Below are 23,962 nucleotides of genomic sequence, written 5' to 3' on the forward strand. Positions count from 1 at the left end.
GCCTGTTTTATTTTATTAATCCAGGGAAACACTGGGCTTGCTGTTGTGACACAGCTCCATAAGGAATGTAGGTGGCTTGTGAAGTTGCTTCAGGAATCCAAATGGCATAACTTCAAATTAGATGGAAAGTTCGGACTTCGAGGACCTCAGCAGAGAACCATCCAAAATACAGGAAATCCCAGACGTAAATAAATGACTGACTTACTGACCTGGAGGACAATTACCTTCTGCTTTTACTATTTTTTCCTTATGGGTATTTATATACCTGTAATTCTACTAAACTAAGCATCTAATTAATTTTTGTAGCTCTACTGGTAGCCCCTACAACTAGCACATTGTACACTGCACAAAAAGCTCAATAGATGCTTGCTGCACTGTGTTAAAGAGCCCTTAAGTTTTGTTTTATGCAAATTTTTTCAAAACGTCCAATACCAAATGCACTCTCTTCTTCCCGCACCTCCTTCCTCAAAAGCCAGGTCCTCTTCCAGTCCTCCCTGTATCAGTAAATGAAAACCACTACCATCCACTCGATATGCGAACCATAAACCTGGCAGTCCTTGACACTTTCCTCATTCCACATTCAATCCATCACCATGTTCTGCCATTTTTACCTCCTGAATACAATCTCAGTTCCACCTCTCTCCATCACCACCACTCAATTACAGGTCCCAGCCTCTTGCAACAATCTCCTTAGTAAAGTATTCCTGCTTCTTAAAGCTTCTCCAATTCATCCTCAACACTATGGCCACAGTAGTTGGTTTCCAAAACCAAAGTCATGACTCCCATCTCACCCCACCCCACCCCATTAAAGAACTTCAACTGCCTTCCATTGTGTTTAGGATACAACTCAGCATTCAGCAAATGGTGTGCAAGGTTTAGCCCTACCTGCCCGTCGCTCCATCTTAACACCTTCCACTCCATCATTTTCTGCACTCCACACAATGGCCTTTTTCATGTTTCTTCAATTTGCCTTGGACCTTCTAACCTCAGGGCCTTGGCACATGGCCCCTGTGGTTACTTTGTCTTTTACACTGTCCCCTTGAAACTAATCCCCACCCTTCACTTTTTTTCTTTTTAATATTTATTTATTTGGTTGTGCCGGGTCTTAGTTGCGGCAGGCGGGTTCCTTAGTTGCGGCATGCGAACTCTTCGTTGCGGCATGTGGGATCAAGTTCCCGGAACAGGGATCGAACCCAGGCCCTAGGCATTGGGAGCTCGGAGTCTTAACCACTACACCACCAGGGAAATCCCAGTCCCCACCCTTCACTTAATTTACTTCTACTCATCATCATTTCCTCGCTGCCTATGTGAATTCTTCCTACTTTATGCTCTCATAGCCCATGCAACGCTCCTTTATAAAACTTATTACAGCTCCAGTAAGTCCCCTACATACAAACAAGTTCCGTTCCAAGAACGTGTTTGCAAGTCCAATTTGTTCGTAAGTCCAACAAAGTTGGCCTAGGTACCCAAATAACACAATCTGCTATATAGCACTGTACTGTAATAGGTTTATAATATTTTTCACACAAATAATACATAAAAAACAAACACAAAAAATAAAGAAAACATTTTTAATCTTACAGTACAGTACCTTGAAAAGTACAGTAGTACAGCACAACAGCTGGCATACAGGGGCTGGCATCAAGTGACCAGGCAAGAAGAGTTACTGACTGGAGGAGGGAGAGGAGCTGGGAGATGGTAGAGCTGAAGGATCATCAGCAATACGAGACAGAGGGTAAACTGCGTTCACTCATGACTGATGTTGATGGAATGCACGTTTGCATCTTTGAAAGTCTGCAACTTGAAGGTTTTCTATCTGTCTGCATACTTCTTTAATGTTTTATGTTCACCACTAGACTGTAAGAGGTAAAGAGGCAAGGATCTATCTGATTTTGTTCATCAAAGCCTCAATTTAGCCAAATGCCTGGCACATATTAGGTGCTCAATAATGGATTTCCTACGGTAACAGAGTCTGAAAATAAACATCAATTCTATGATAAGCATCAATTAAACTATAAGCAGTGATGGAGAAAAATACATTAATTTTGCCAGATGGACAAGGTCAATGTCTAAGAACCTCCACTAATACCCTTTACAGTTTTCCTTTAATATCTGCTTTTCTAGCAGTTAATTTTGTGCCAGAGCAGCTCAGAGGGCTTAATTCAATATTGGCTGATAAAACAGTTCTCCAGGCCAAGGGGCAAAAAAGCCTACACCTCTAATTCTGTCTATATATTGTACTAATTGACCCTGTAAGAGACATATACTAATTTATGTAATTCCTGATTACCAGTTCTTTCATGTGATTTTCATGTGTTCTTTCTCACTCCATAACAAGACAGAAAGACCCATAGGGTCATCAAGGACTTTGTACTTAACAGTACACACCAGGACTTCCCTGGTGGCACAGTGGTTAAGAATCCGCCTGCCAATGCAGGCGACACGGTTCGAACACAGGTTCGATCCCTGGTCCGGGAAGATCCCACATGCTGTGGAGCAACTGAGCCCCATGCGCCACAACTACTGAACCTGAGCTCTAGAGCCCACAAGCCACAATTACTGAGCCCATGTGCCACAACTACTGCAGCCCACATGCCTAGAGCCTGTGCTCCACAACAAAGTAAAGCACCACAATGAGAAGCCCACACACCGCAACAAAGAGTAGCCCCCGCTCACCGCAGCTAGAGAAAGCCCGCACACAGCAACGAAGACCCAATGCAGCCAAAAAATAAATAAATTTATTTAAAAAAAGACGCAGTACATACCAAAATATCAGATTTTTTTTAAAGTGTCCTCCAAATCTTCCATCATCACCATCATCACCATCATCATCATCACAGGTCAGTAGCTTCAAAATCTAAGGCACTATCATTTTTGACAGTGTAGTGTAAATAGTTAAGTCCTAGTAAAGATTTAGTGGAACCAATTATAATTAGGGTTTCTTTTGATAGATTTAAGTGTTAAAACTGGTATAATGGCAATAGAGAATATGACTTATGACAGTCTCTTAATAATATAGCTACAGTCCAGAGTCCACCTTTTCACGGTTTCATATTAGAGATAACTGTGTTATAGACATATAATTCTCATTTTCCTAATCCTAGTGTAAAGTGAGTGTGCACAAAAGATGTAGCATTTAAAATGAAAAGTAATTAAACAATACAAGGCAACATACCCATTTTATCCCAAGAAACTATAGGACTTCTAACCAAATTTGTGTTGAAAAAAACCTCAAATTTATGTTTAAAAACACTCAAGTGTTTTTAAAGAAATCTACAAGTTGTTTAGAAGAAAATTAAGTGACCAATGCCTTAAAGTCATATATGACAACTGATTTCCAACCCATGTATCAAAGGGGTCTTCAATACTTTTCAAACTACATAACTAAAGCTACTAAGCGATTAAATTAAATTACTTAATTTTTTTTGTTGTTCAAGAAAAGAATGGAATATAGTGATTAAGAAGCATAAAAAACATCATTGGGGACTTCCCTGGTGGCGCAGTGGTTAGGAATCCACCTGCCAATGCAGGGGATGCGGGTTCGAGCCCTGGTCTGGGAAGATCCCACATGCTGTGGAGCAACTAAGCCCGTGCTCTACAACTACTGAGCCTGTGCTCTAAAGCCCGCAAGCCATAAATACGGAGCCCACATGCCACAACTACTGAAGCCCGCACACCTAGAGCCCGTGCTCTGCAATGAGAGAAGCCACCTCAATGAGAAGCCTGCGCACCGCCATGAAGAGTAGTCTCCACTCACCGTGTGCAGCAACGAAGACACAACACAGCCAAAAATAAAATAAAATAAATAAACTTATTTTAAAAAAAATCATCATGTTGTATACTTTAAACTTATACAGTGATCTATGTCAAATTATCCTCAATAAACCTGGAGGAAAAGATTGAAAAACAAATACAAAACAAGAAAAACTTAAAAAAAACCCCGCACACCTCCAAATTTCCCTCTTGCTGCATCTCACAAAAAAATGTATAAAACACAATCTGAGAAAAATCAAAACATTAAGGTTCAGGGTGAGGGGGGATCTTTAAAAATGACAGGAAGTCTATTGACTAAAAAATAGGCCAACTTTACCTATAGCTATTAAGATGAAAAGAGCATTTTAACTATACAGAATTTATGTACTACTTTCAAAAATATTATTTCTGCTAGAGAGTCCAGTAATGTTTACCTATAAATCACATTCTACTCTTATGTCATTTTAGAGATAGATGACAAATACTTTTGATTACAATAAACAAAAAGAAGCAGGAAAAATAGGAGAAAAAAATGCATAGCATCCCTAGGAATTTGCCTAGCAACTTAGGCCCAATGATTAGAGCAGACAACATTAAAAGACAACTCTTGGAAGCAGGATATGTAGCTCCACTATTTTGTCTGACCAGTACCCAGGAGTCTCAAAATTAAAGTCAGCCAATAAATTTTCACATAGAAAATTTAGCCAGATGGAATAAATATACCATTTGGCATACAGCAGAAGCAGTCCCTAACTTGTGATCAGGACCACCATGTTCCAGAAGTTTCTATATAAATTATTTGCAATTCATAATGCATTATGAAACAAACAAAAAAATATTTGGTTCAAGGTTAGGAATGAATACCCTCTACACAACCCCACAATGATTATGATAGTGTACTGCTTATTCATCACTATATCTTTAGCATCTCCTCACAGAGACTGGCATGTATTAACTGCTTAATAAATATCTAATGAATGAATGAAATGCCAGGTACTACACTACAAATATAGCAGTATACACAGCTAAAAAGGTTGAAAATGGGTAGTCTAACAAGGAGAACAGAGAAAGCAGAGGGGCAGAAGGCTAATGTTTTTCTATTATAAGCCTTTTAGTACCATCCAATTTTTAAATTATATGAGAAAGGTGCTATTGCCCTAATTTTTACAGTTAAATTCTGCATTGGTCACTTAACTTTCTTCTGAAACAATTTACAGGTTTCATTAAAACCACGTGAGTTGCCAATACTGGTTAGAAGTACACAGCTCGTTGCCACAAGATGGATAAAACGGCTTTGTATTGTGTGATTACTCTTCATTTTAAATGCTCCAGCTTTTAGGCACACTAACTTTACATTAGGATTAGGATGTTAACAAACTGGAACTCTATGTTTTTCTCTAAAGAAGGGGTGTAGGGAAAACTATTGCTTTTATTTTATATACTTCTAAATAGCTAAATTTTTTTGGAACATGACTTACTTATGACATTACTGTAGTTTTTTAAAAATTCAATTCCCATGATTTTTATTTTCTTCTTTATACTAGGCTGAGCTCCATAAAGACAAGGACAATATGTCATTTATTCACAATTATATCCTCTACAACTAGTATAGTGCATGGAACACGTAAGTGTCTGATAAATATTTACCAAATAAATAACTTTTCTGTATTCTCTCTATGTTCTGAATTGAGCATGCACTATTTTTTTTAAGTTTTAAACTTTATTTTTATAAAGAGAAAGCAGGAAAATATAAGTTTTAAAAGATTTCCATAAAAACACAGTTAAAATAAATTTTTGGCAGTTAAAGGAATAACCTTCAGCATCTATAAAATTGGATCATTTGTTTTTAGTTGTTTCCCAAGAGTTCAAGATAGGCCACCACTATTACAACAAAATTTATTTAAAAAAATGAATCCTTGAATCCTAAATTCCAATTTAGGAGCCAGAAATTTATCTGCCCTCAGTAACAGCAACAACATTGGCAACATTCCTTAGCGGAATTCTCCTTTGTTGTAGGAACCCCAAGTAACTGGCTACTTCATACAATTTTACCTGTGGAAGAAGTGACACATCTACACTGCAATCATTTCCTTTGGGAAACAAAGGGCTTCAAGGGAGAAAAACAAAACACATCTATTTTCCTACATGATGCAGAAATAAAAATCTAATGAGGCCAGGGAAAACAATACATCTCAAAGTTCTCAATAAAGAGCAATATAAAAGCAATCTATATATAATGTGTTTGTTCATTAATTCCTTCAATTATTTCTTTATTTAACTAACATTTATCGAGCACCATTTAGAATGCCATTGAGAGCACCATTGAGAATGTACAGGGGGTGGGAATGGTAAGAGTAGTAGTTGCATTAGTAATGGCTTAAAATTTGCCAAGTTATTACTATAGCTAGGCATTATTTCAGCAAATTTACATTTAACTCATTTAATCATCGAAACAACCCTGTAAATTAGGTACTTTTATTATCTTCATTTTATAGATGAGGACATTGGAACTCAGAGTAATGTCAAGAATAAGTGGTGGCACTGGGATACAAACCAAGACATTCTGGTTCCAGAGTCAAGTCCTTCACCATACTTCACCATCTCTGGGAAGAAAAACTTTACTTCTTTTTGCCAATCAAATTAACATTTAATTACATACTTCTAAATGTCCCATCTTCTGCATGTATTAACTTTAGAAAATATATATATATAAATAACTTTTTATTACATGTATTTTAAAATATCAAAGCTATCAGAGTCTAAGACTTCCCAAAATTATCTTTTTCTTCTTGTTATTCCCAAAGATATGTAAATTCTCTTCAAAGCAAAAGCTCATATATTCCAAAATTGGATCAAATTAAGTACCTGACCTTAAGGAGTCTGCATCCTAACCGACGAGGTGGGAATTATATATACTTTAAAGGATAACAAAAAGAATTTGGTAAGGACTCAGTGAACTGTGCAATGAGTATGACATTCAAAGGAAAGAGATCACTGAGTTTGGGGGGTGGGGGAGGAGGGGTAGGTCAAGGGAAGCTCCACAGAAGAGGTCAGTTCTGAACTGGGCTTTGAAGAAAAGAGGCAGAATGCAAAGGCAGAGTGGAGGCAGATGGCATTACAGAGAGACAGAGCATCATGTACAAGAATGTAGAGACCAGAAATGAAAAGATGTGTTCAGAGGAAAGCAAGTAAAGGGCAGCACTCTAGTAGGTTTATGTAGGGGTACAGTGGTGGAAATGTCTAGAAAGGCAGTCTGAGAATAGATCACATAGAGACTTGAATATCAGTCTAACCAACTGTGGAGGGAATCTCATCTGCCACATTCAGTCTAATCTGAATCTTAATATACTTATCTTCTTACTGGATCACAAATTTGCTAAAATGATGCTAGTCATTTATAAAAGTGCTTAAATTAAAAAGAAACTTATGGGGCTTCCCTGCTGGCGCAGTGGTTGAGAGTCCACCTGCTGATGAAGGGGACACGGGTTCGTGCCCCGGTCGGGGAAGATCCCACATGCCGTGGAGCAGCTGGGCCCGTGAGCCATGGCCGCTGAGCCTGCGCGTCCGGAGCCTGTGCTCCACAACGGGAGAGGCCACAACAGTGAAAGGCCCATGTACCGCAAAAAAAAAAAAAAGAAACTTATGAAGAAATTCATTAAAAAGAATTCATAGAGTTTCTTCATAGAAATTATGAAGTTGCTTTTAAAAAGCATAGCTCACAGAGTAACTTACAGATTTCCTAGTTCAACTCCATATTCATTTCTTACAGTCTCTTAATAACAACTTCCTCATGTAATGTTTTTTAAGCCTCTGTTTGAATAACTTTCAAAGTGATGGGGAGTTTGCTATAGGACCTGGGATGTCCTATACTAACTTGTCTAATCAAGCCAATTCCTGGGCAAGTTAAGTAGGGATAAAGGACTATAAAACATCAGCTTTCTAGGATTCAATCCTGTAAATCAAAATAAAATAAAATCCTCTCTATATGCCACAATACAAGCTCTTTCAGTGGAGAATAAACATAGAAAACTATCTTTAGTATGGTAGAGTAGACATTTGTTGTTTTTGTTACCTAGGATCTTTTTTTCCCTAGTCTGGCTTTGCTTGGGGGCAAGGGGGTTGGGGGAACCACCTTCTACTCTATAAGCTACGTATTTCTGATGAAGCAGATAACATTCCATTTCCAGAGGAAGAACATATGGCTATGAAATTGTGATTGGTCAGGACTGGGAAAGTGATTGAAGCTGAGGTATCAGCACTAATCCTCTTAATCCAGAAAGAGCAATAGCCTCCTACAGATTTGGAGTTCCACCAATGGGAGGCTGAAATTGCTGCAACCATCTTACTACCACAAAGGGAGAACTTATCTAAAAATGAAGCCAACCCAGAAGAACTAAGACCTAGAAATAGAGATGAGGGATCTTGGTCCTCATGACATTGTTTAAATGCCTACTTCAAACCACACCCAAGCTAGATGTGCTTTTTTCTTTTAAACCAGTTTGGGTTTTTTCTTTCACTTTCATCCCTAAGAGTACTACCCAACACACATGGTAACTGCCAAATCCTGTAACAAGAAAAGTAGGTTAACTTCTCAGCACTTATCTATTATTGTGCATTATTATATAATTTGGCTATACCAATAACCAACTATAGATACTAAATTTTAAAAATGAACTTGGCACATTTTAATTTTAACATAGCATTTCACTTTCAACATTGCCTTGCACTGTCTTGTTTCTAGACAAAAATCAGTATTTTAAGCAGAAGAAAATGACTATAACTTTACTATATATTATAACACTGTAAAGGCAAAAATAAACAACTCAGAAATTAAAAGTTTTCCTTACATCCTAACAGTTATTTTAAAAAAAAAAAGAAAACAAACAAAAAAACCCTAATGAACTATCCAGAAGCCATGTAAAGACTCTTACTTGAAGCTGAAGAGTATGTCGAAGAATAGTTTCTTCTAAGGCATGGATCCACTTCTCTCGCTCATCAGCATCACGAGCTGGAATAAAAGTTTATAAAAATTAAAACCTTAATTTCTACAATATATCTCCATATTTGGAAGCAAAAATTTAAAGCCATGATGCTAATAGAAAAGGTTTCTGGTTGTGTCATTTCCTTAATAGATTTATCTTTCTATCCTTTCCAAAAGTACAGCCATTTATATCAAAGGGAATAAATGTGTTCAATAATAGCAGGCTACATTCCCACTGAGAATAATCAGAAAAGCTAAAATAATTATTAAAAATAACTGTTTTGAAGGCATCAGAAAACAACAAGGTAGTAAAGAATTAACAGGCCAAAATCTAGGAAAAGACAAACATCTAGAAGATAGGCCTGGTATATAGGGCCACTTTCCTCCTGGAGGCATTGTACATTCCAGGAGAGAAGTTGTAGATTGAGCAATTTCTTAAAAGCCTTGTCAGTATGTGTGGGCAGGGGGCATATGGGAACTCCATGTGCCTTCTGCTCAATTCTTCTGTGAACTTAAAACTACTCTAAAAAATAAACTCTATTAAAAAAAAAAAGTCTTATCAGGCCAAAAATTGGAGACCAGGGCCCACCAAGAGTGGTGGCTTTGGCAAATAGCTCAAGTTTTGATTGGGACCTCAAAGGGTTGCACCTTGGAATTAAGAATAAAACAATTAAAAAAATTGCTCAGTCATGTGGGTGGCCAGAAAAATCTTGATGCCTGAAATGGATTAAAACTCCCCCAGGTTTTTAGTGACTCTAAGCACCTAGCTAGCAAAAGCAAATGAAAGTCTTTTCTGTAGAAAGATAACATAATCTCAGCTGCCAAATTATTTCTAGAAACAATTTTAAATACAATGTCTAGCACATAAGCAAAGATAACCAAAGATATACAAGGAGACAAGCACACATAAATGAGAATCACATGACAATAGAAACAGATGAACAAGAGCTCCAGATATCTGAACAATCCCACACTTTAAAAGTAACTTAGCTTAATACATTCAACAAAAGACTGGAAACTTTGACAGAGACTTAGAAACCATTTTATAAATGATATAAGTTTTTTAAATAATTGAATATAAATTGTAAAATTGAAAAACATAATAAGCAAAATTAAGAACTCAATGGATGAGTCTTACAACAGATTAAATCAACTAAGAAACCGTGAGAGAACTGGAATAGAGATCAGAAGAAACTCTTCAGAACAAAAGGCAATGAGTCAAAGAGATAGAAAATATAGAAGAAAGGGAGAGCAACGTAGAGAGTAAGAGGGTGTAATGTGCATGTGATTGGAATACCAAAAAGAAACAAAAGAGAGAATGGAATAGAAACACTATCTGGCTAAGAATTTTTCAAAACAGATGAAAGACATTAAGCCACAGATTTCAGAAGTCCTAAGAATTCTAAGCAGAATAAATCAAAAACAAACAAACAAAACCCTACAGCTAGGCACATCCCAGGAAAACTTACTGCAAACCAAAGATAGAGGAAATATCTTAAAAATAGTTGTAGTGGGGGTGGGGGGTGGGGAACAGAGAGAGAAAGGAGGACAGATTACTTTCAAAAAAGCGACAATTAAATTGTCCTAGGTCTCAAAAGAAACAGTGGGGACCAGAAGACAACACAGTACTATACTTAATGGCTAAAAGAAAATAACTTCCAATCCAGAATTTAATGAAAAATATCTTTCAGGAATTAAGATGAAACAACGTCATTTTCAGACAAACAAAAATCAGAGAATTTGTCACCATCATATATTTATTAAAGAAAATTTGTAAAGGTATTCTCCATGCATAGAGAATAATGTCTAATGGAAAGTGGTAGAAGCAGGAAAAAATGTAGAGTAACAAAAATGATAAGTACATGGGTAAAACTAAGTGAATATTGACTATATAAAATGATAATATCTTGTGAGGTTTTAAATAAATGCATACAAAATTAAAATGCAAAACAACTGCAAATAGACTGGGAAAGGGGAAATGGAGTTAAAGAATTCTAAGGTTCTTACATTGTTTGGAAAGAAGATAAAATTACCAATTAACATTTGGTTTTGACAATTGAAGGATTTTGTCATAATTTTTAGAGTAATCACTGAAAGGGTTTTTTTTTTTAAGTGTTTAACTTCCAAAATAATAAAATGTTACAATCCAATAATAAAAAATAATCCAAAAATTGACAAAAAGGAGAAAAAAGAAACAGAATATGTAAGACAAAAAGGAAAGATGGTAAAATGGTAAATTTTTAAGCCTAAAAACATCAATAATTAAATTAAATGTAAATGAACTAAATGCTCCAACTAAAAAAGAAAGGTTTTTAAACAAGATTTTATATGATGCTTACAAGAGATACTTATTAAATATAAGGGTACAGAAGTATTGAAAATAAGAGTATAGAAAAAGATATACCATAGAAACACTAACTCCCAAAAGGTGATGTTATTTAAATCACATAAAATAGACATTATCACAAAAAGTCTTCAAGAGACTCACTTTGTAAATACAAGTGTTCAATTAATCAGGAAGATATAAATTTATATGTAACTAAAATAACATGAAATATATACATACATGTTTTTAACACATCTCTCTCATTAACCAATAGATCAAGCAGACAGAAAAATTAGTAAGAACCTAGAAGATCTGAACAATTCCTGATGAATAAACTTGATCCAATGGGCATATATAGAACTCTGTGCACACAAAGTGTAAAAGAGACATTCTTTTCTAGCACATACAGACTATTTCAAAAAACTGACCACATAATGGACCCTAAAGAAGTCTTAACAAATTTCAAAGGAGTTAAATCACACACAGTATATTAACAGTGAAAATGTAAGCTAGAAATCAGCTATAAGAATATAAATTAGAAAATACTCATGTATTTGGAAAAAAGTTTTTAAAAACCACTAAATAATCTATTGGTCAAAGAAAAATATCTCACTAGAAATCAGAAAATATTTGAAACTGCATAAATGAAAACATGACATATTGAAAACTGTTGGATGCAGTTTAAAGCAGTGCATAAAGCGAAATTTATAGCCTTAAATGCATACATTTAGAAAAGCAAAAAGGTTGAAATAACAGGAAATTAAATTCAAAATAAGTAGAAAGGAAATGATAAGGAACACAAATCAAGCAAGTAGAGAGCAAACAATAAGATAGATCAATAAAGCCTAAAGTTGGTTACCTGAAATAACTAATGAAATTGATGAACTTCTAGCAAGACTGATAGGAGGAGGTGACTCAGGTCATTAACATCATGAATGAGAAAGAGGACATCACAATAGATGCACACTTTCAGAAGTTTATAAGAGAATGTTATGAATAACTCCATGATGATAGAAATGAAAAATTTAATTAAATGGAAAATTTTCTTTACAGCCTACCAAAACTTCCACAAGAAGAAATTTTAAAATTTGGATAGTTCTGTAACTATTAGATAAGACCACAGGAAAGTGCCCTTGGTAGATCAAAAATACTCTATATAAAAATAATTGAAAAATCATCCCACTAAGAAAACTCCAGGCCCAGAAAGTTTCACCAGAGCACTCTGTCAAACATTTAAGGAAGAAATAATGCCAATCTAACACAAAATATTCCAGAGAATAGAAAAAGAAGAATACTCCCCAGCTCTTGTAAGGTCAACATAACTTGGATATTAACCTGACAAGACTATTATGAGAGAAAAGAATTTAAGGCAATTCTAATGCAATAAAATACATGCAAAAGTCCTTTATAAAACTGTAATACGTCAAGTCGAAGTTGAGTGTATTCCAGAAATACAAGGTTGGTTGAGTATGCAAAAAATCAAGCAACATCCAACAATATAAAAATACATATGAACAAGGTTATTCACTGTAGCATTGCTTATAATTATAAAATATTGGAAAGAGCCTCAATACTCAGACAGAGGAAGGTGGTTGAATAAACCATGGAGTACAATGCAGGTGTAAAAAAGAGAACAAGGAAGATCACTTTTGAATGATTTTTCAGATACACTATTAAATGAAAAAAAGAAGAAAGAAGAAAGAAGAGGATATAAGAAAATATACATGCATCTGCTTGTTTGTGCAAAATAAATAGAAGAAGGATGAACTATAAACTAAAGAGACTGGTTACCTACAAAGCACAGTGGGAAAGGATGGAAATCAGGGAAAACAGGAATGAGTTAGTAGGGATACAGAGGTAGCAACACTTCTCTGAATTTATTGTTTTTTATATACTCAGACTCTTTAGAACCATAGTAACATTTCACACAGTCTCCCCCTAAATAAATAATTTTAAATCAAACCAGGATGGAGAGGGGGAACCCAGAACAGAATATAAATAGTAACAAATTAATCTAACTGTATTACAAATGAATAAGACAATCACAAAGAAGGGTATGAGGAAGAAAAAATTAAACCCAACTAACTTTGAAAACAGTATTCTAACTAGATAATGCAAGGCTAAACCAAAACATAACCATACACAAACACTGTACAAAAACTGCACAAATACTGTAAATCTGGTTTTCATAGGAGTATAGTTTAGCAATTCTGTAACTACAAACAAGTGAATATATTGTAGATTATGAGAACCAGGTTTCTCACTGTCCGAGGGAAAAAAATTACAAATAAGGAAAGGGAGAAGGCTAGAATGAGCCATGTGGTGTTGGACTAGAATTGGAGGTATCAGTATGAACTCAGGGTTTTAGATAGTTAGACAGATACATACATACATAGGAAGTGACTGAAAAAGAATGGGGGCACGTCAAAACAGGAGCCAACTTGAAGGAGTTCCAATAACCAAAGCCTAAAGAATGTGAGCAACAGAATAACTGATAGTACTGAATTATAATTCATAGAATAAAATAAATATCTAAGAGTGCAATATTGATATAAATAAATGACTTGAATAAGTAAATAAATAGGGAAGAAGGCACAGCTCTTTCTTCAGAAGAGTTACAATTCATAAGTATTATAGGGATGAAAGAAATTTTTAAATCACCTTTAGACAAACGCGACAGCAATAATTACTGCAGGCAAGATCCACCAATGGCATACTGATAGCTAAAAACAGTGGGCAAAAGTTTGAGGAGAAACAGGATATTAGCAGAGTCTCAAAGTTATCTCCCCCAATATATTTATCAACTATGAAGGGAAGAACAGTACTTTCATGATGGAGATGTCTGGCAGACACCACCTTAATCCAGTGATCAAGGTTAACATCACCAGTAACAAATGTCTTGATGCATACTATCCCCCCCACAATATGACCCACTGAGAAGGAAACGGCATCACTTCTGTAGTATTCTTGCCAAAAAACACATAATCTCAATCTAATCATGAGAAAATATCAGATAAACCTAAACTGAGAGACAATCTACAAAATAACTAATACTCATCAAAAATGTCAAAGTCACGAAAGACAAGAAAAGAACAAGGAACTCTCATAACTAAATGCAATATGGGATCTTAGATTGAACTCTGGAACAGAAAGGGGGCATTAGAAGGGAAAAATCAAATGAGCTCTTTGTTTTAGTTAAAAGTATGTACCAAATGGGTCAACTCAGGACATCAGAGCCTGAGCAACACATGGAGGGCATACATCAAGCCAAGGGACAACCTGGCATGGGGTATCAAAGCCAGCAGGATGAAGAGGGAAACTACACAGTGGAAAAGTGCAGCATGGAGAGTCAGAGCCCAAGAAAGGTGAGGAAGGAGTCCACATTGTCGGGGGTGGGGTCAGCCTGGCACAAGGTTTACCAGGCTGAGTGTAATGAGGGTGACATGCACACAAGGAAGTGGGTGATGATGGGAAACTAATTACATACAGAAGGATTGATCAAATGAGTAAATATATATAAAGGGTTTCTCACTGTTGGAAAATATTAATAGTTAGAAAAGCGGTAAGGGAGAAAACCAGAATGATTTCTGTGATGTTAGATTGGAAATAGAGGTATCAGTATGAACTCATGGTTTTCAATATTTATGTAAATAAATACATATGGAAATATGGACATGAATACACATTTATGTACACATGTATATTACATTCATACATTTCCTAGCTCTGAGAGGGCCTGGGCACCATGACAGCCAACAGCAATAAGTACACCTAGCAGCAGGTATTGATTCTAAATACTATTCTCCATTAAGAGGAACTAAGGATCCTTGGAAAAATGGTTGATTCCGGGACTAGGACAGGGAAGATAGAAAATTAGTCTGGAACATCTTTTTTGTGCCAGAAAGTAAGGAAGAAAATACTCAGAGAATGATAGGAACATGTCAAGAGAACACAGAAGTCAGCTTAAAGAAAATCCTACTGGCCAAATCAAGGACAATTTGAGCATTAAAATAAATAATGATAGTAAAGAATTATAATCCGTTAAGTAAAACAGGAAACCATGAGTTACTACTGATACACATAAATTGAAAGTTTGTTGAGGAATGGGATTCAGCATAGCTTCAAAATACCTCCCCACAAAATATTAAGAAGGGAAAAAGACAAAATTTAACAACAAAAGCCTGGCAGGTACCACCTCAATCAGGTTATCACAGTAAATGTCATCAGTTATGGGACAAATTGAAATTCTGTAATAAAAACACAGAATCACTTCTGTGATATTCGGGCCAGATATATAATCTGAATCATGAAGAAACGTCAGGAAAAAACAAACTGAGCGACATTCTACAAAATAATTAGCTTATAATCTTTAAAAGTGTCAAGGACATAAAAGTCAAGGAAAGACTGAGGAACTGTTCCAGACTGAAGGAGACTACAGAGACATGACAGCTAAACGCAAAATGTGATTCTGAACCAGATTCTCTTTCTATAAAGGACATTATTGGGACAACTGGCAAAACCTGAATAGAGTCTAAGGATTAGATGGTATTAATGCACCAATGTTAATTTCCTGATTTTAATGGTTGCATAGTGTGTATACAGGAAAACTTCCTTGTTTGCAGGAAATATATAATAATAAAACGTTCAGGGGTGATGGGACATCCAGTTAACAACTTACTTTCAAATAGTTCTGGGGCGGGGGTCAAAGTTCTTTGTACTGTATTTGCAACTTTTTTGTGTGAGATTATTCAAATTTTTAAAAACTGTATTTTAAAGACATTATTATAATAAATCAAAGAAGACATAAATAAACAGAAATACTGTTTCATGGGTTGGAAGATTCAATACTATAACAATATTCGAATTGATCTATAGATTAAATGCAATGCAAATCAAAAGTCCAAAACGCATTGTGGGGAATTTGACAAGCTGATTCTAAAATACAAATACAGGGAATTCCCTGGTGGTTCAGTGGTTAGGACTCCACACTTCCACTGCCGGGGCCATGGGTTCAATCCCTGGTTGGGGAACTAAAGATCTTGCAGGCCATGCCGTGCGGCCCCCCAAAAAAACAAAAAACGCCAAAAAACAAAAAACAATACAAAGACAAAATGGTACAAAAGATAAAGAATAGCAAAGGCTTTCTTGAAAAGAGAGAAGCATTCTTAGAGGATTTACTCTATCACATATAAAGTCTTACTACAAAGCTACAACAATTAAGAAAAAGTGGTACTGGAGCTAGGATAAATAGCAAACCAATGAAACGGAACAGAGCCCAGAAACAGACCCACTCATATATGTGGACACTTGGTTTGTGGTTAGGGTGGTTCCAAAGAACAATAAGGAACAATCTTTCAATAAATGGTGCTAGGACAATAGGGGGGGAAAAATGAAACTTGACCCTACCTTGTACTATACATAAAAATCAATTCCAGGTGATTCCTTAATTCTTAAATATGAAAGAAAAACAATACATTTTCCAGAAGGTAAAACAGGAGAATATCGTCATAACTTTGGGATAGAAGAAAGCTTCTTAAACAGGGTACAAAACTTAAACAAGATATAAAGACAATGACATAAATTTAGCTACATCAAACTTAACAATTTGGGTTCATCAAAAGACACCATTTAGAGAATATCATGGTAAACAACTGTGACATATGAAATTAAAGAACATGGACTCCAGAGCCAGAACGTCCAGGTTCAACTCTGAACTTTGCTGTCTATTAACCATACGACTTTCAACAAGTTACTTAACCTTTTTAAGTCTCAGTGTTCTCATCTGTAAAATGAGGACAGTAATAGAATCTATCCCATAAGGTTATTACAGAGATTAAATGAGTTAGTCCAGATATAACACTTGGACAGGTAAATGGCGTAAAGTAAGTGCTCAATAAGCAGTAATTATTATTATCATCACTGTTGAGCATTTATTATAACTTATCCCTGACTCCATGGAGCTCAAAATTCTGGTAAAAAAGACAGATTTGTATTTAGCTGTATAAATACATAGCTTATGTCACCACCAAAGGGTATGAATGAAAAATCAGGGAAGAACTCCTTAAGGAGTTTAGATCTTGAAGAATAGTAATTAGTTTGTCAAATAGAGAAAGATAAGGACATCCTGAAAGTGGAAAGACACTAACAAAGGCACTTAAGCATGAAAAGGGTGAAAACTGGGAAACTGGTTTCAATGTGTCTAGAACAGTAGGCTGACGGGGAAGAGGAAATGGTAAGAGTTTAGGATCCCATCCCAAGGAGTGTGAATGGACTTTATGACAATGGGGAGCCCCTGAAGAATTTCAAGCATGAGAGTGACATGGTCTAATTTGCATATTAAAATTATCAATCTGGCAGCGCTGTGGACAATGAAAACTGAAGGTGGCAAAAACAGAGGTGGCAGTCCAGTTAGGAAGTGGTTGTGAGAGTGAGGCCTGAACTGAGAAATGTCTGGGACGTGACGTGAGGCGCCATTCTCACCGCCATCAGGGCACCAATAGCAATCACCTTTAAATCTGCCACCTCCTCACAAACAAGCACCAGATCCTTCCTTGACATAGTCCCTCTCTCTACCCTTTCTTTCCATCCCTACTGACAACATGCTTGTTCAAGCTCTCATACAGTCTCTTGCCTGTAAACAAAACATCACCACAAAAGTAGTACATGTGCTTAACTCTGCTAACTCAAATGCAGCCTGCACACCTCACTCAGATTTGAGCTTATATTGCAAGGCTGCTTCCATCAAAAACCTTAACATTCTCCCATACCCTACTGAATGTACCTAACCTCCCTGTCTAACAGTAAAGGTCTTCCACATCTTTTATTTCATGCCTCTTTTATATGAACCAAACCATCTTCTCATTGGCCCCTAAACACTCTAAATGAATTGTTTTCCTGTTCATGGCATACTTTCCCCCTCCTCGAATCTTAACACCGACTCTACCCTCCTTCCCATCTTTAAGCCCCACGTGCCTCAGAACAAGTCCTAGTTCTCCTCCTTTTGACGTGCCTCCATTCTTTTTCATGCACTTCCTATCTATCTATCTATCTATCTGTCTAAAATCATGAGTTCATATTGATACCTCCAATTCTAGTCCAACACCACATGGCTTATAGGCTCGCTGGCATAAAGATATACATATAGACCCACAGAACAGAGGAGAGCCCAGAAATAAACCCTTGTATGTATGGGCAAATGATTTTTGACAAGGGTGCCAAGACTACACAATGGGGAAAAGACAGTCTCTTCAACAAATGGTGCTGGAAAAAGTGGATATCCACATTCAGAAGAATGAAGATGGACCCTTACTATATACAAAAACTGACAGAAAATTCATAGTTATTGACACTCTGTGCATCTTGTGGGATCTTAGTTCCGTGGCCAGGGACTGAACCCAGGACCACAGCTGTGAAAGCACGGAGTCCTAACCACTGGACTGCCAAGGAATTCCCTGAAAATGTTTTAAAGACTTAAATGTAAGACTTAAAACTATTAAACTCCTAGAAGAAAACATAGGGGGAAATCTTTAGAACATTGGATTTGCTGGGATTTCTTGAATATGATATCAAAAGCACAGGCAATAAAATTTAAAAATAGACAAATAGAACTACAGTAGTCCCCCTTTATCCACAGTTTCACTTTCTGCAGTTTCGGTTACTCCCCCACGCCCCCACCCCCTGGTTAACCAGGTCCTAAAATATTAAATGGAAATAAACAATTCATAAGTTTTAAACTGTGCATCATTCCGAGTAGCTTGATGAAATCTCACACCGTCCTGCTTTGTCCTGTCCAGGATCCCCAACCATCGACATAATGGGCTTCTTACACCCAACAATCAATATTGTCATGGTTCCATGATCTGCCCTAAGCAGATGATCCTCCTTCCAATGCATCATCAGGTCAATGGTAGCCTAATGTTACTTCATAATGCCTTCATCATTTACCTCACTTCATCTCATCACTAGGCATTTTATCATCTCACATCATCAAAGGAAGAAGTTGAGTACAGTACAATAATATATTTTGAGAGAGGCCACATTCATATAACTTTTATTACAGTATCATTATAATTGTTCTATGTTATTATTATTGTTTTTAATCTCTTACTGTGCCTAATGTATAAATTAAACTTTATCATAGGTATGTATGTATAGGATAAAACACAGTATATGTAGAGTTCAGTACTATCTGCGGTTTCAGGCATCTACTGGGTGTCTTGGAATGTAGCCCCGTGATACGGGGGGACCACTGTACAACAAACTTAAAAATTTATGTGCATCAAAGGAAACAATCAACACAGAGAAAAGGCAACCTAAAGAATAGGAGAAGATAACTGCAAATCATATATCTGATAAGGGGTTAATATCCAGAATACATAAGGAACATCTACAATTCAACAACAACAACTTGATTAAAAAATGGGCAAAGGACAGCAATCAAACAAGAAAAAGAAGTAAAAGGTATCCAAATTGGAAGGGAAGAGGAAAAACTGCCATTATATGAAGATGACATGATACTATATACAGAAAACCCTAAAGACTCCACACAAAAACTATTAGAACTGATAAACAAATTCAGCAAGGTAGCAGAATATCAAATTAACATATAGAAATCTGTTGCATTTCTTTACATTAACAATAAAGTATTAGAAAGGGAAAGTAAACCAAAAATCCCTTTTAAAATCCCATCAAAAAGATGAAATACTGAGGAATAAACCTGACCAAGGAGGAAAAAGACTTATATGCTGAGAACTATAAAATATTGATAAAGGAAACTGAAGATGATTCAAAGAAATGGAAAGATATCCCTTGCTCTTGGATTGGAAGAATTAATATTGTTAAAATGGCCACACTACCCAAACAATCTACAGATTTAATGTGATCCCTATCAAATCACGCATGATGTTTTTCACAGAACTAGAACAAATAATCCTAAAATTTATATGGAACCATAAAAGGCCCCAAATTGCCAAAGCTATCCTGAGGGAAAGGAACAAAGCGGGAGGCGTAACCCTCCCAGACTTCAGACAATACTACAAAGTTACAGTAATCAAAAGTGTGGTTAGGTTCTTCCCTGGTGGCGCAGTGGTTGAGAGTCCGCCTGCCGATGCAGGGGACACGGGTTCGTGCCCCAGTCTGGGAAGATCCCACATGCTGCGGAGCGGCTGGGCCCAGCCTGCACGTCCGGAGCCTGTGCTCCGCAACGGGAGAGGCCACAACAGTGAGAGGCCCGCGTACCGCAAAAAAAAAAAAAAAAAAAAAAAGTGTGGTTAGGGCACAAAAACAGACATATGGATCACTGGAACAGACTAGAGAGCCCAGAAATAAACCCACACACCTATATGGTCAATTAATCTTCGACAAAGGAGGCAAGAACATACAATGGAGAAAAAACAGTCTCTTCAGCAAGTGGTGTTGGGAAAGCTGGACAACTGCTTGTAAATCAATGAAGTTAAAATACACCCTCACACCATACACAAAACTAAACTCCAAGTGGCTTAAAGACTTAAATATAAGATAAGACACCATAAAACTCCTAGAAAAGAATATAGGCAAAACATCCTCTGACATAAATCGCACCAATGTTTTCTTAGCTCAGTCTCCCAAGGCAATAGAAATAAAAGCAAAAATAAATAAATGGGACCTAATCAAACTTACAAGTTTTTGCACAGCAAAGGAAACCATATACAAAATGAAAAGACAACCTACAGAATGGGAGAAAATACTTGCAAACGATGCGACCCACAAGGAATTAATTTCCAAAATATACAGACAGCTCATACAGATCAATACCAAAAAAAAACAAATAACCCAATCAAAAAATGGGCAGAAGACCAAAACAGACATTTCTCCAAAGAAGACATACACATGGCCAACAGGTGCATGAAAAGATGCTCAACATCACTAGTTATTAGAGAAATGCAAATCAAAACCACAATGAGGTACCACCTCACACCAGTCAGAATGGCCATCATTAAAAAGTCTACAAATAATAAATGCTGGAGATGGTGTGGAGAAAAAGGAACCCTCCTACACTGCTGGTGGGAATGTAAATCAGAGCTATCACTATGGAAAACAGTACGAAAGTTTCTTAAAAAAACTAAAAATAGAGTTACCACATGATCCAGCAATCCTACTCCTGGGTACATACTGGAAGAAAACTCTAATTTGAAAAGATACATGCACCCCAGTGTTCACAGCAGCACTATTTACAACAGCCAAGACATGGAAGCAACCTACATGTCCATCGACAGAGGAATGGATAAAGATGTGGTATATTCACAGTGGAATACTATTCAGCTATTAAGAAAGAATGAAATAATGTCATTTGCAGCAACATGGATGGACACAGAGATCATCATACTAAGTAAAGTAAATCAGAAAGAGAAAGACAAATACATTGTGGTATTGCTTATATGTGGACTCTAAAATATGACACAAATGAACTTATTTACGAAACAGAAACAGACTCACAAACATAGAAAACAAACTTGTGGTTACCAAAGGGGAAAAATGATGGAGGAAGGATAAATTAGAAATTTAGGATTAGCAGATACAAACTACTATATATAAAATAAACAAGGTCCTACTGTATAGCGCAGGGAACTATATTCAATATCCTGTAATAAACCATAATGGAAAAGAATATGAAAAAGAATATGCATGGGGCTTCCCTGGTGGCGCAGTGGTTGAGAGTCCACCTGCCAATGCAGGGGACACGGGTTCGTGCCCCGGTCTGGGAGGATCCCACATGCCGTGGAGCGGCTGGGCCTGTGAGCCATGGCCGCTGAGCCTGTGCGTCCGGAGCCTGTGCTCCGCAACAGGAGAGGCCACAGCAGTGAGAGGACCATGTACTGCAAAAAAAAAAAAAAAAGAATATGTATGTATATATGTATAACTGAATCACTTTGCTGTACACCAGAAACCAACACAACATTGTAAATCATCTATACTTCAATTAAAAAAAATTTTAACATCTTTATTGGAGTATAATTGCTTTACAATGGTCTGTTAGTATCTGCTAACAAAGTGAATCAGCTATACATATACATATATCCCCATATCTCCTCCCTCTTGCATCTCCCTCCCACGCTCCCTATCCCACCCTTCTAGGTGGACACAAAGCACAGAGCTGATCTCCTTGTGCTATGCGGCTTCTTCCCACTAGCTATCTATTTTACATTTGGTAGTGTATATACGTCCATGCCACTCTCTCACTTCGTCTCAGCTTACCCTTCCCCCTCCCCATGTCCTCAAGTCCATTCTCTACATCTGCATCTTTATTCCTGTCCTGCCCCTATGTTCTTCAGAACCAAAACAAATTTTAAGGTTAAAAAAAAAAAAACAGGCCAAGGACTTGAATAGACATTTCTCCAAAGAAGACATACAAGGGGCCAATCAGAACATAAAAGGATGCTCAATATCACTAATTATTAAGGAAATGCAAATCAAAACTATGAGAGGGACTTCCCTGGCGGTGCAGTGGATAAGTATCTACCTGCCAACGCAGGGGATATGGGTTCAATCCCTGGTCTGGGAAGATTCCACATGCCACGGAGCAACCAAGCCCACACGCCACAACTACTGAGGCTGTGTTCTAGAGCCCGCGTGCCACAACTAATGAGGCTGCATGCCACAACTACTGAAGCCCACACGCCTAGAGCCCGTGCTCCGCAACAAAAGAAGCCACTGCAAGGAGAAGTCCGTGCACCACAACAAAGAGTAGCCCCTGCTCGCCACAACTAGAGAAAACCCGTGTGCAGCAATGAAGACCCAATGCAGCCAAAAATAAATAAAATTAAATCGTTAAAAAAAAAAACTACAATGAGATAATCCCTTCACATCCATCTGGATGGCCACTATCAAAAGAAGAGAAAATAGACGCCTTGGCAAGGACGCAGAGAAGTTGGAGCCCTTGTTGGTGGGAATGTAAAATGGTACAGCCACTATGGAAAACAGTACAGAGGTTCCTCAGAAAATTAAAAATAGAATTACCATATGATCCAGCAATTTAAATTTTGGGTATATACCACAAATACTCAAAGCATAATCTCAAAGAGATATTTGCACATCTATGTTCATCACAGCATTACTCACAATAGCCAAGGGCTGGGTGCAGCCCAAATGTTCATCAACAGATGAATGGATAAAGAAAATGTGAAAGATACACATAATGGAATATTGTGCAGCCTTTAAAAAGGAGAAAACCATGTCATATGCTATGACGTGGATGAACTTTGAGGATATTATGCTAAGTGAAATAAGCCAGTCACAAAAGGACAAATACTGTATGATTCTACTCATATGAAATATTTAAAGTGGTCAAAATCATAGAAACAGAAAGTAGAAATGTGTTCACCAAGGGTTGGAGGTGGGGAAGAGGGAGAGGGAATTAGTGTTTAGCAGGTATAGAGTTTCAGTGTCACAAGATGAAAAAGTTCTAGAGATCTGCTCCACTACAATGTGAATATGTACTACTGACCTATACACTTAAAAATGATTAAGGGACTTCCCTGGTGGTGCAGTGGTTAAGAATCTGCCTGCCAACGCAGGGGATATGGCTTCGACCCCTGGTCTGGGGGATTCCACATGCTGTGGAGCAATTAAGCCCATGCGCCACAATTACTGAGCCTGCCTAGAGCCCACAAGGCACAACTACTGAGGCCGCATGCTGCAACTACTGAAGCCTGCGTGCTTAGAGCCCATGCTATGCAACAAGAGAAGCCACCATGATGAGAAGCCCACATACTGCAATGAAGAGTAGCCCCCGCTCACCACAACCAGAGAAAGCCCATGCGCAGCAATGATGACCCAACGCAGCCAAAAAAAAAAAAAAAGTTCAAGATGATAAATTTAATGTTATGTGTTTTGGTTTTTTTTCTTTTATGCGGTACGCGGGCCTC

The 23,962-nt window shown here is 37.1% G+C and overlaps 1 protein-coding gene across 6 annotated transcripts in view; it reads right to left on the reverse strand.

The window, feature by feature from the left end:
• The window catches only part of OSBPL9 (oxysterol binding protein like 9), a 167,824-nt gene that overhangs the window by 60,868 nt on the left and 82,994 nt on the right, over positions 1-23,962 (reverse strand). For all 6 annotated transcript variants that reach the window (XM_022575670.2, XM_022575671.2, XM_022575669.2 and 3 more), the window contains one exon: positions 8,685-8,761. In XM_022575670.2, coding sequence (XP_022431378.2) covers positions 8,685-8,761 — 77 coding nt within the window. Of the gene's footprint in view, positions 1-8,684; positions 8,762-23,962 lie in introns of those variants that run through there.

This window comes from Delphinapterus leucas, chromosome 1 (genome assembly GCF_059928025.1).
Source record: "Delphinapterus leucas isolate spDelLeu-1000000601 "Yukka" chromosome 1, BTC_Dleu_Yukka2, whole genome shotgun sequence".
Lineage (NCBI taxonomy): Eukaryota > Metazoa > Chordata > Mammalia > Artiodactyla > Monodontidae > Delphinapterus > Delphinapterus leucas.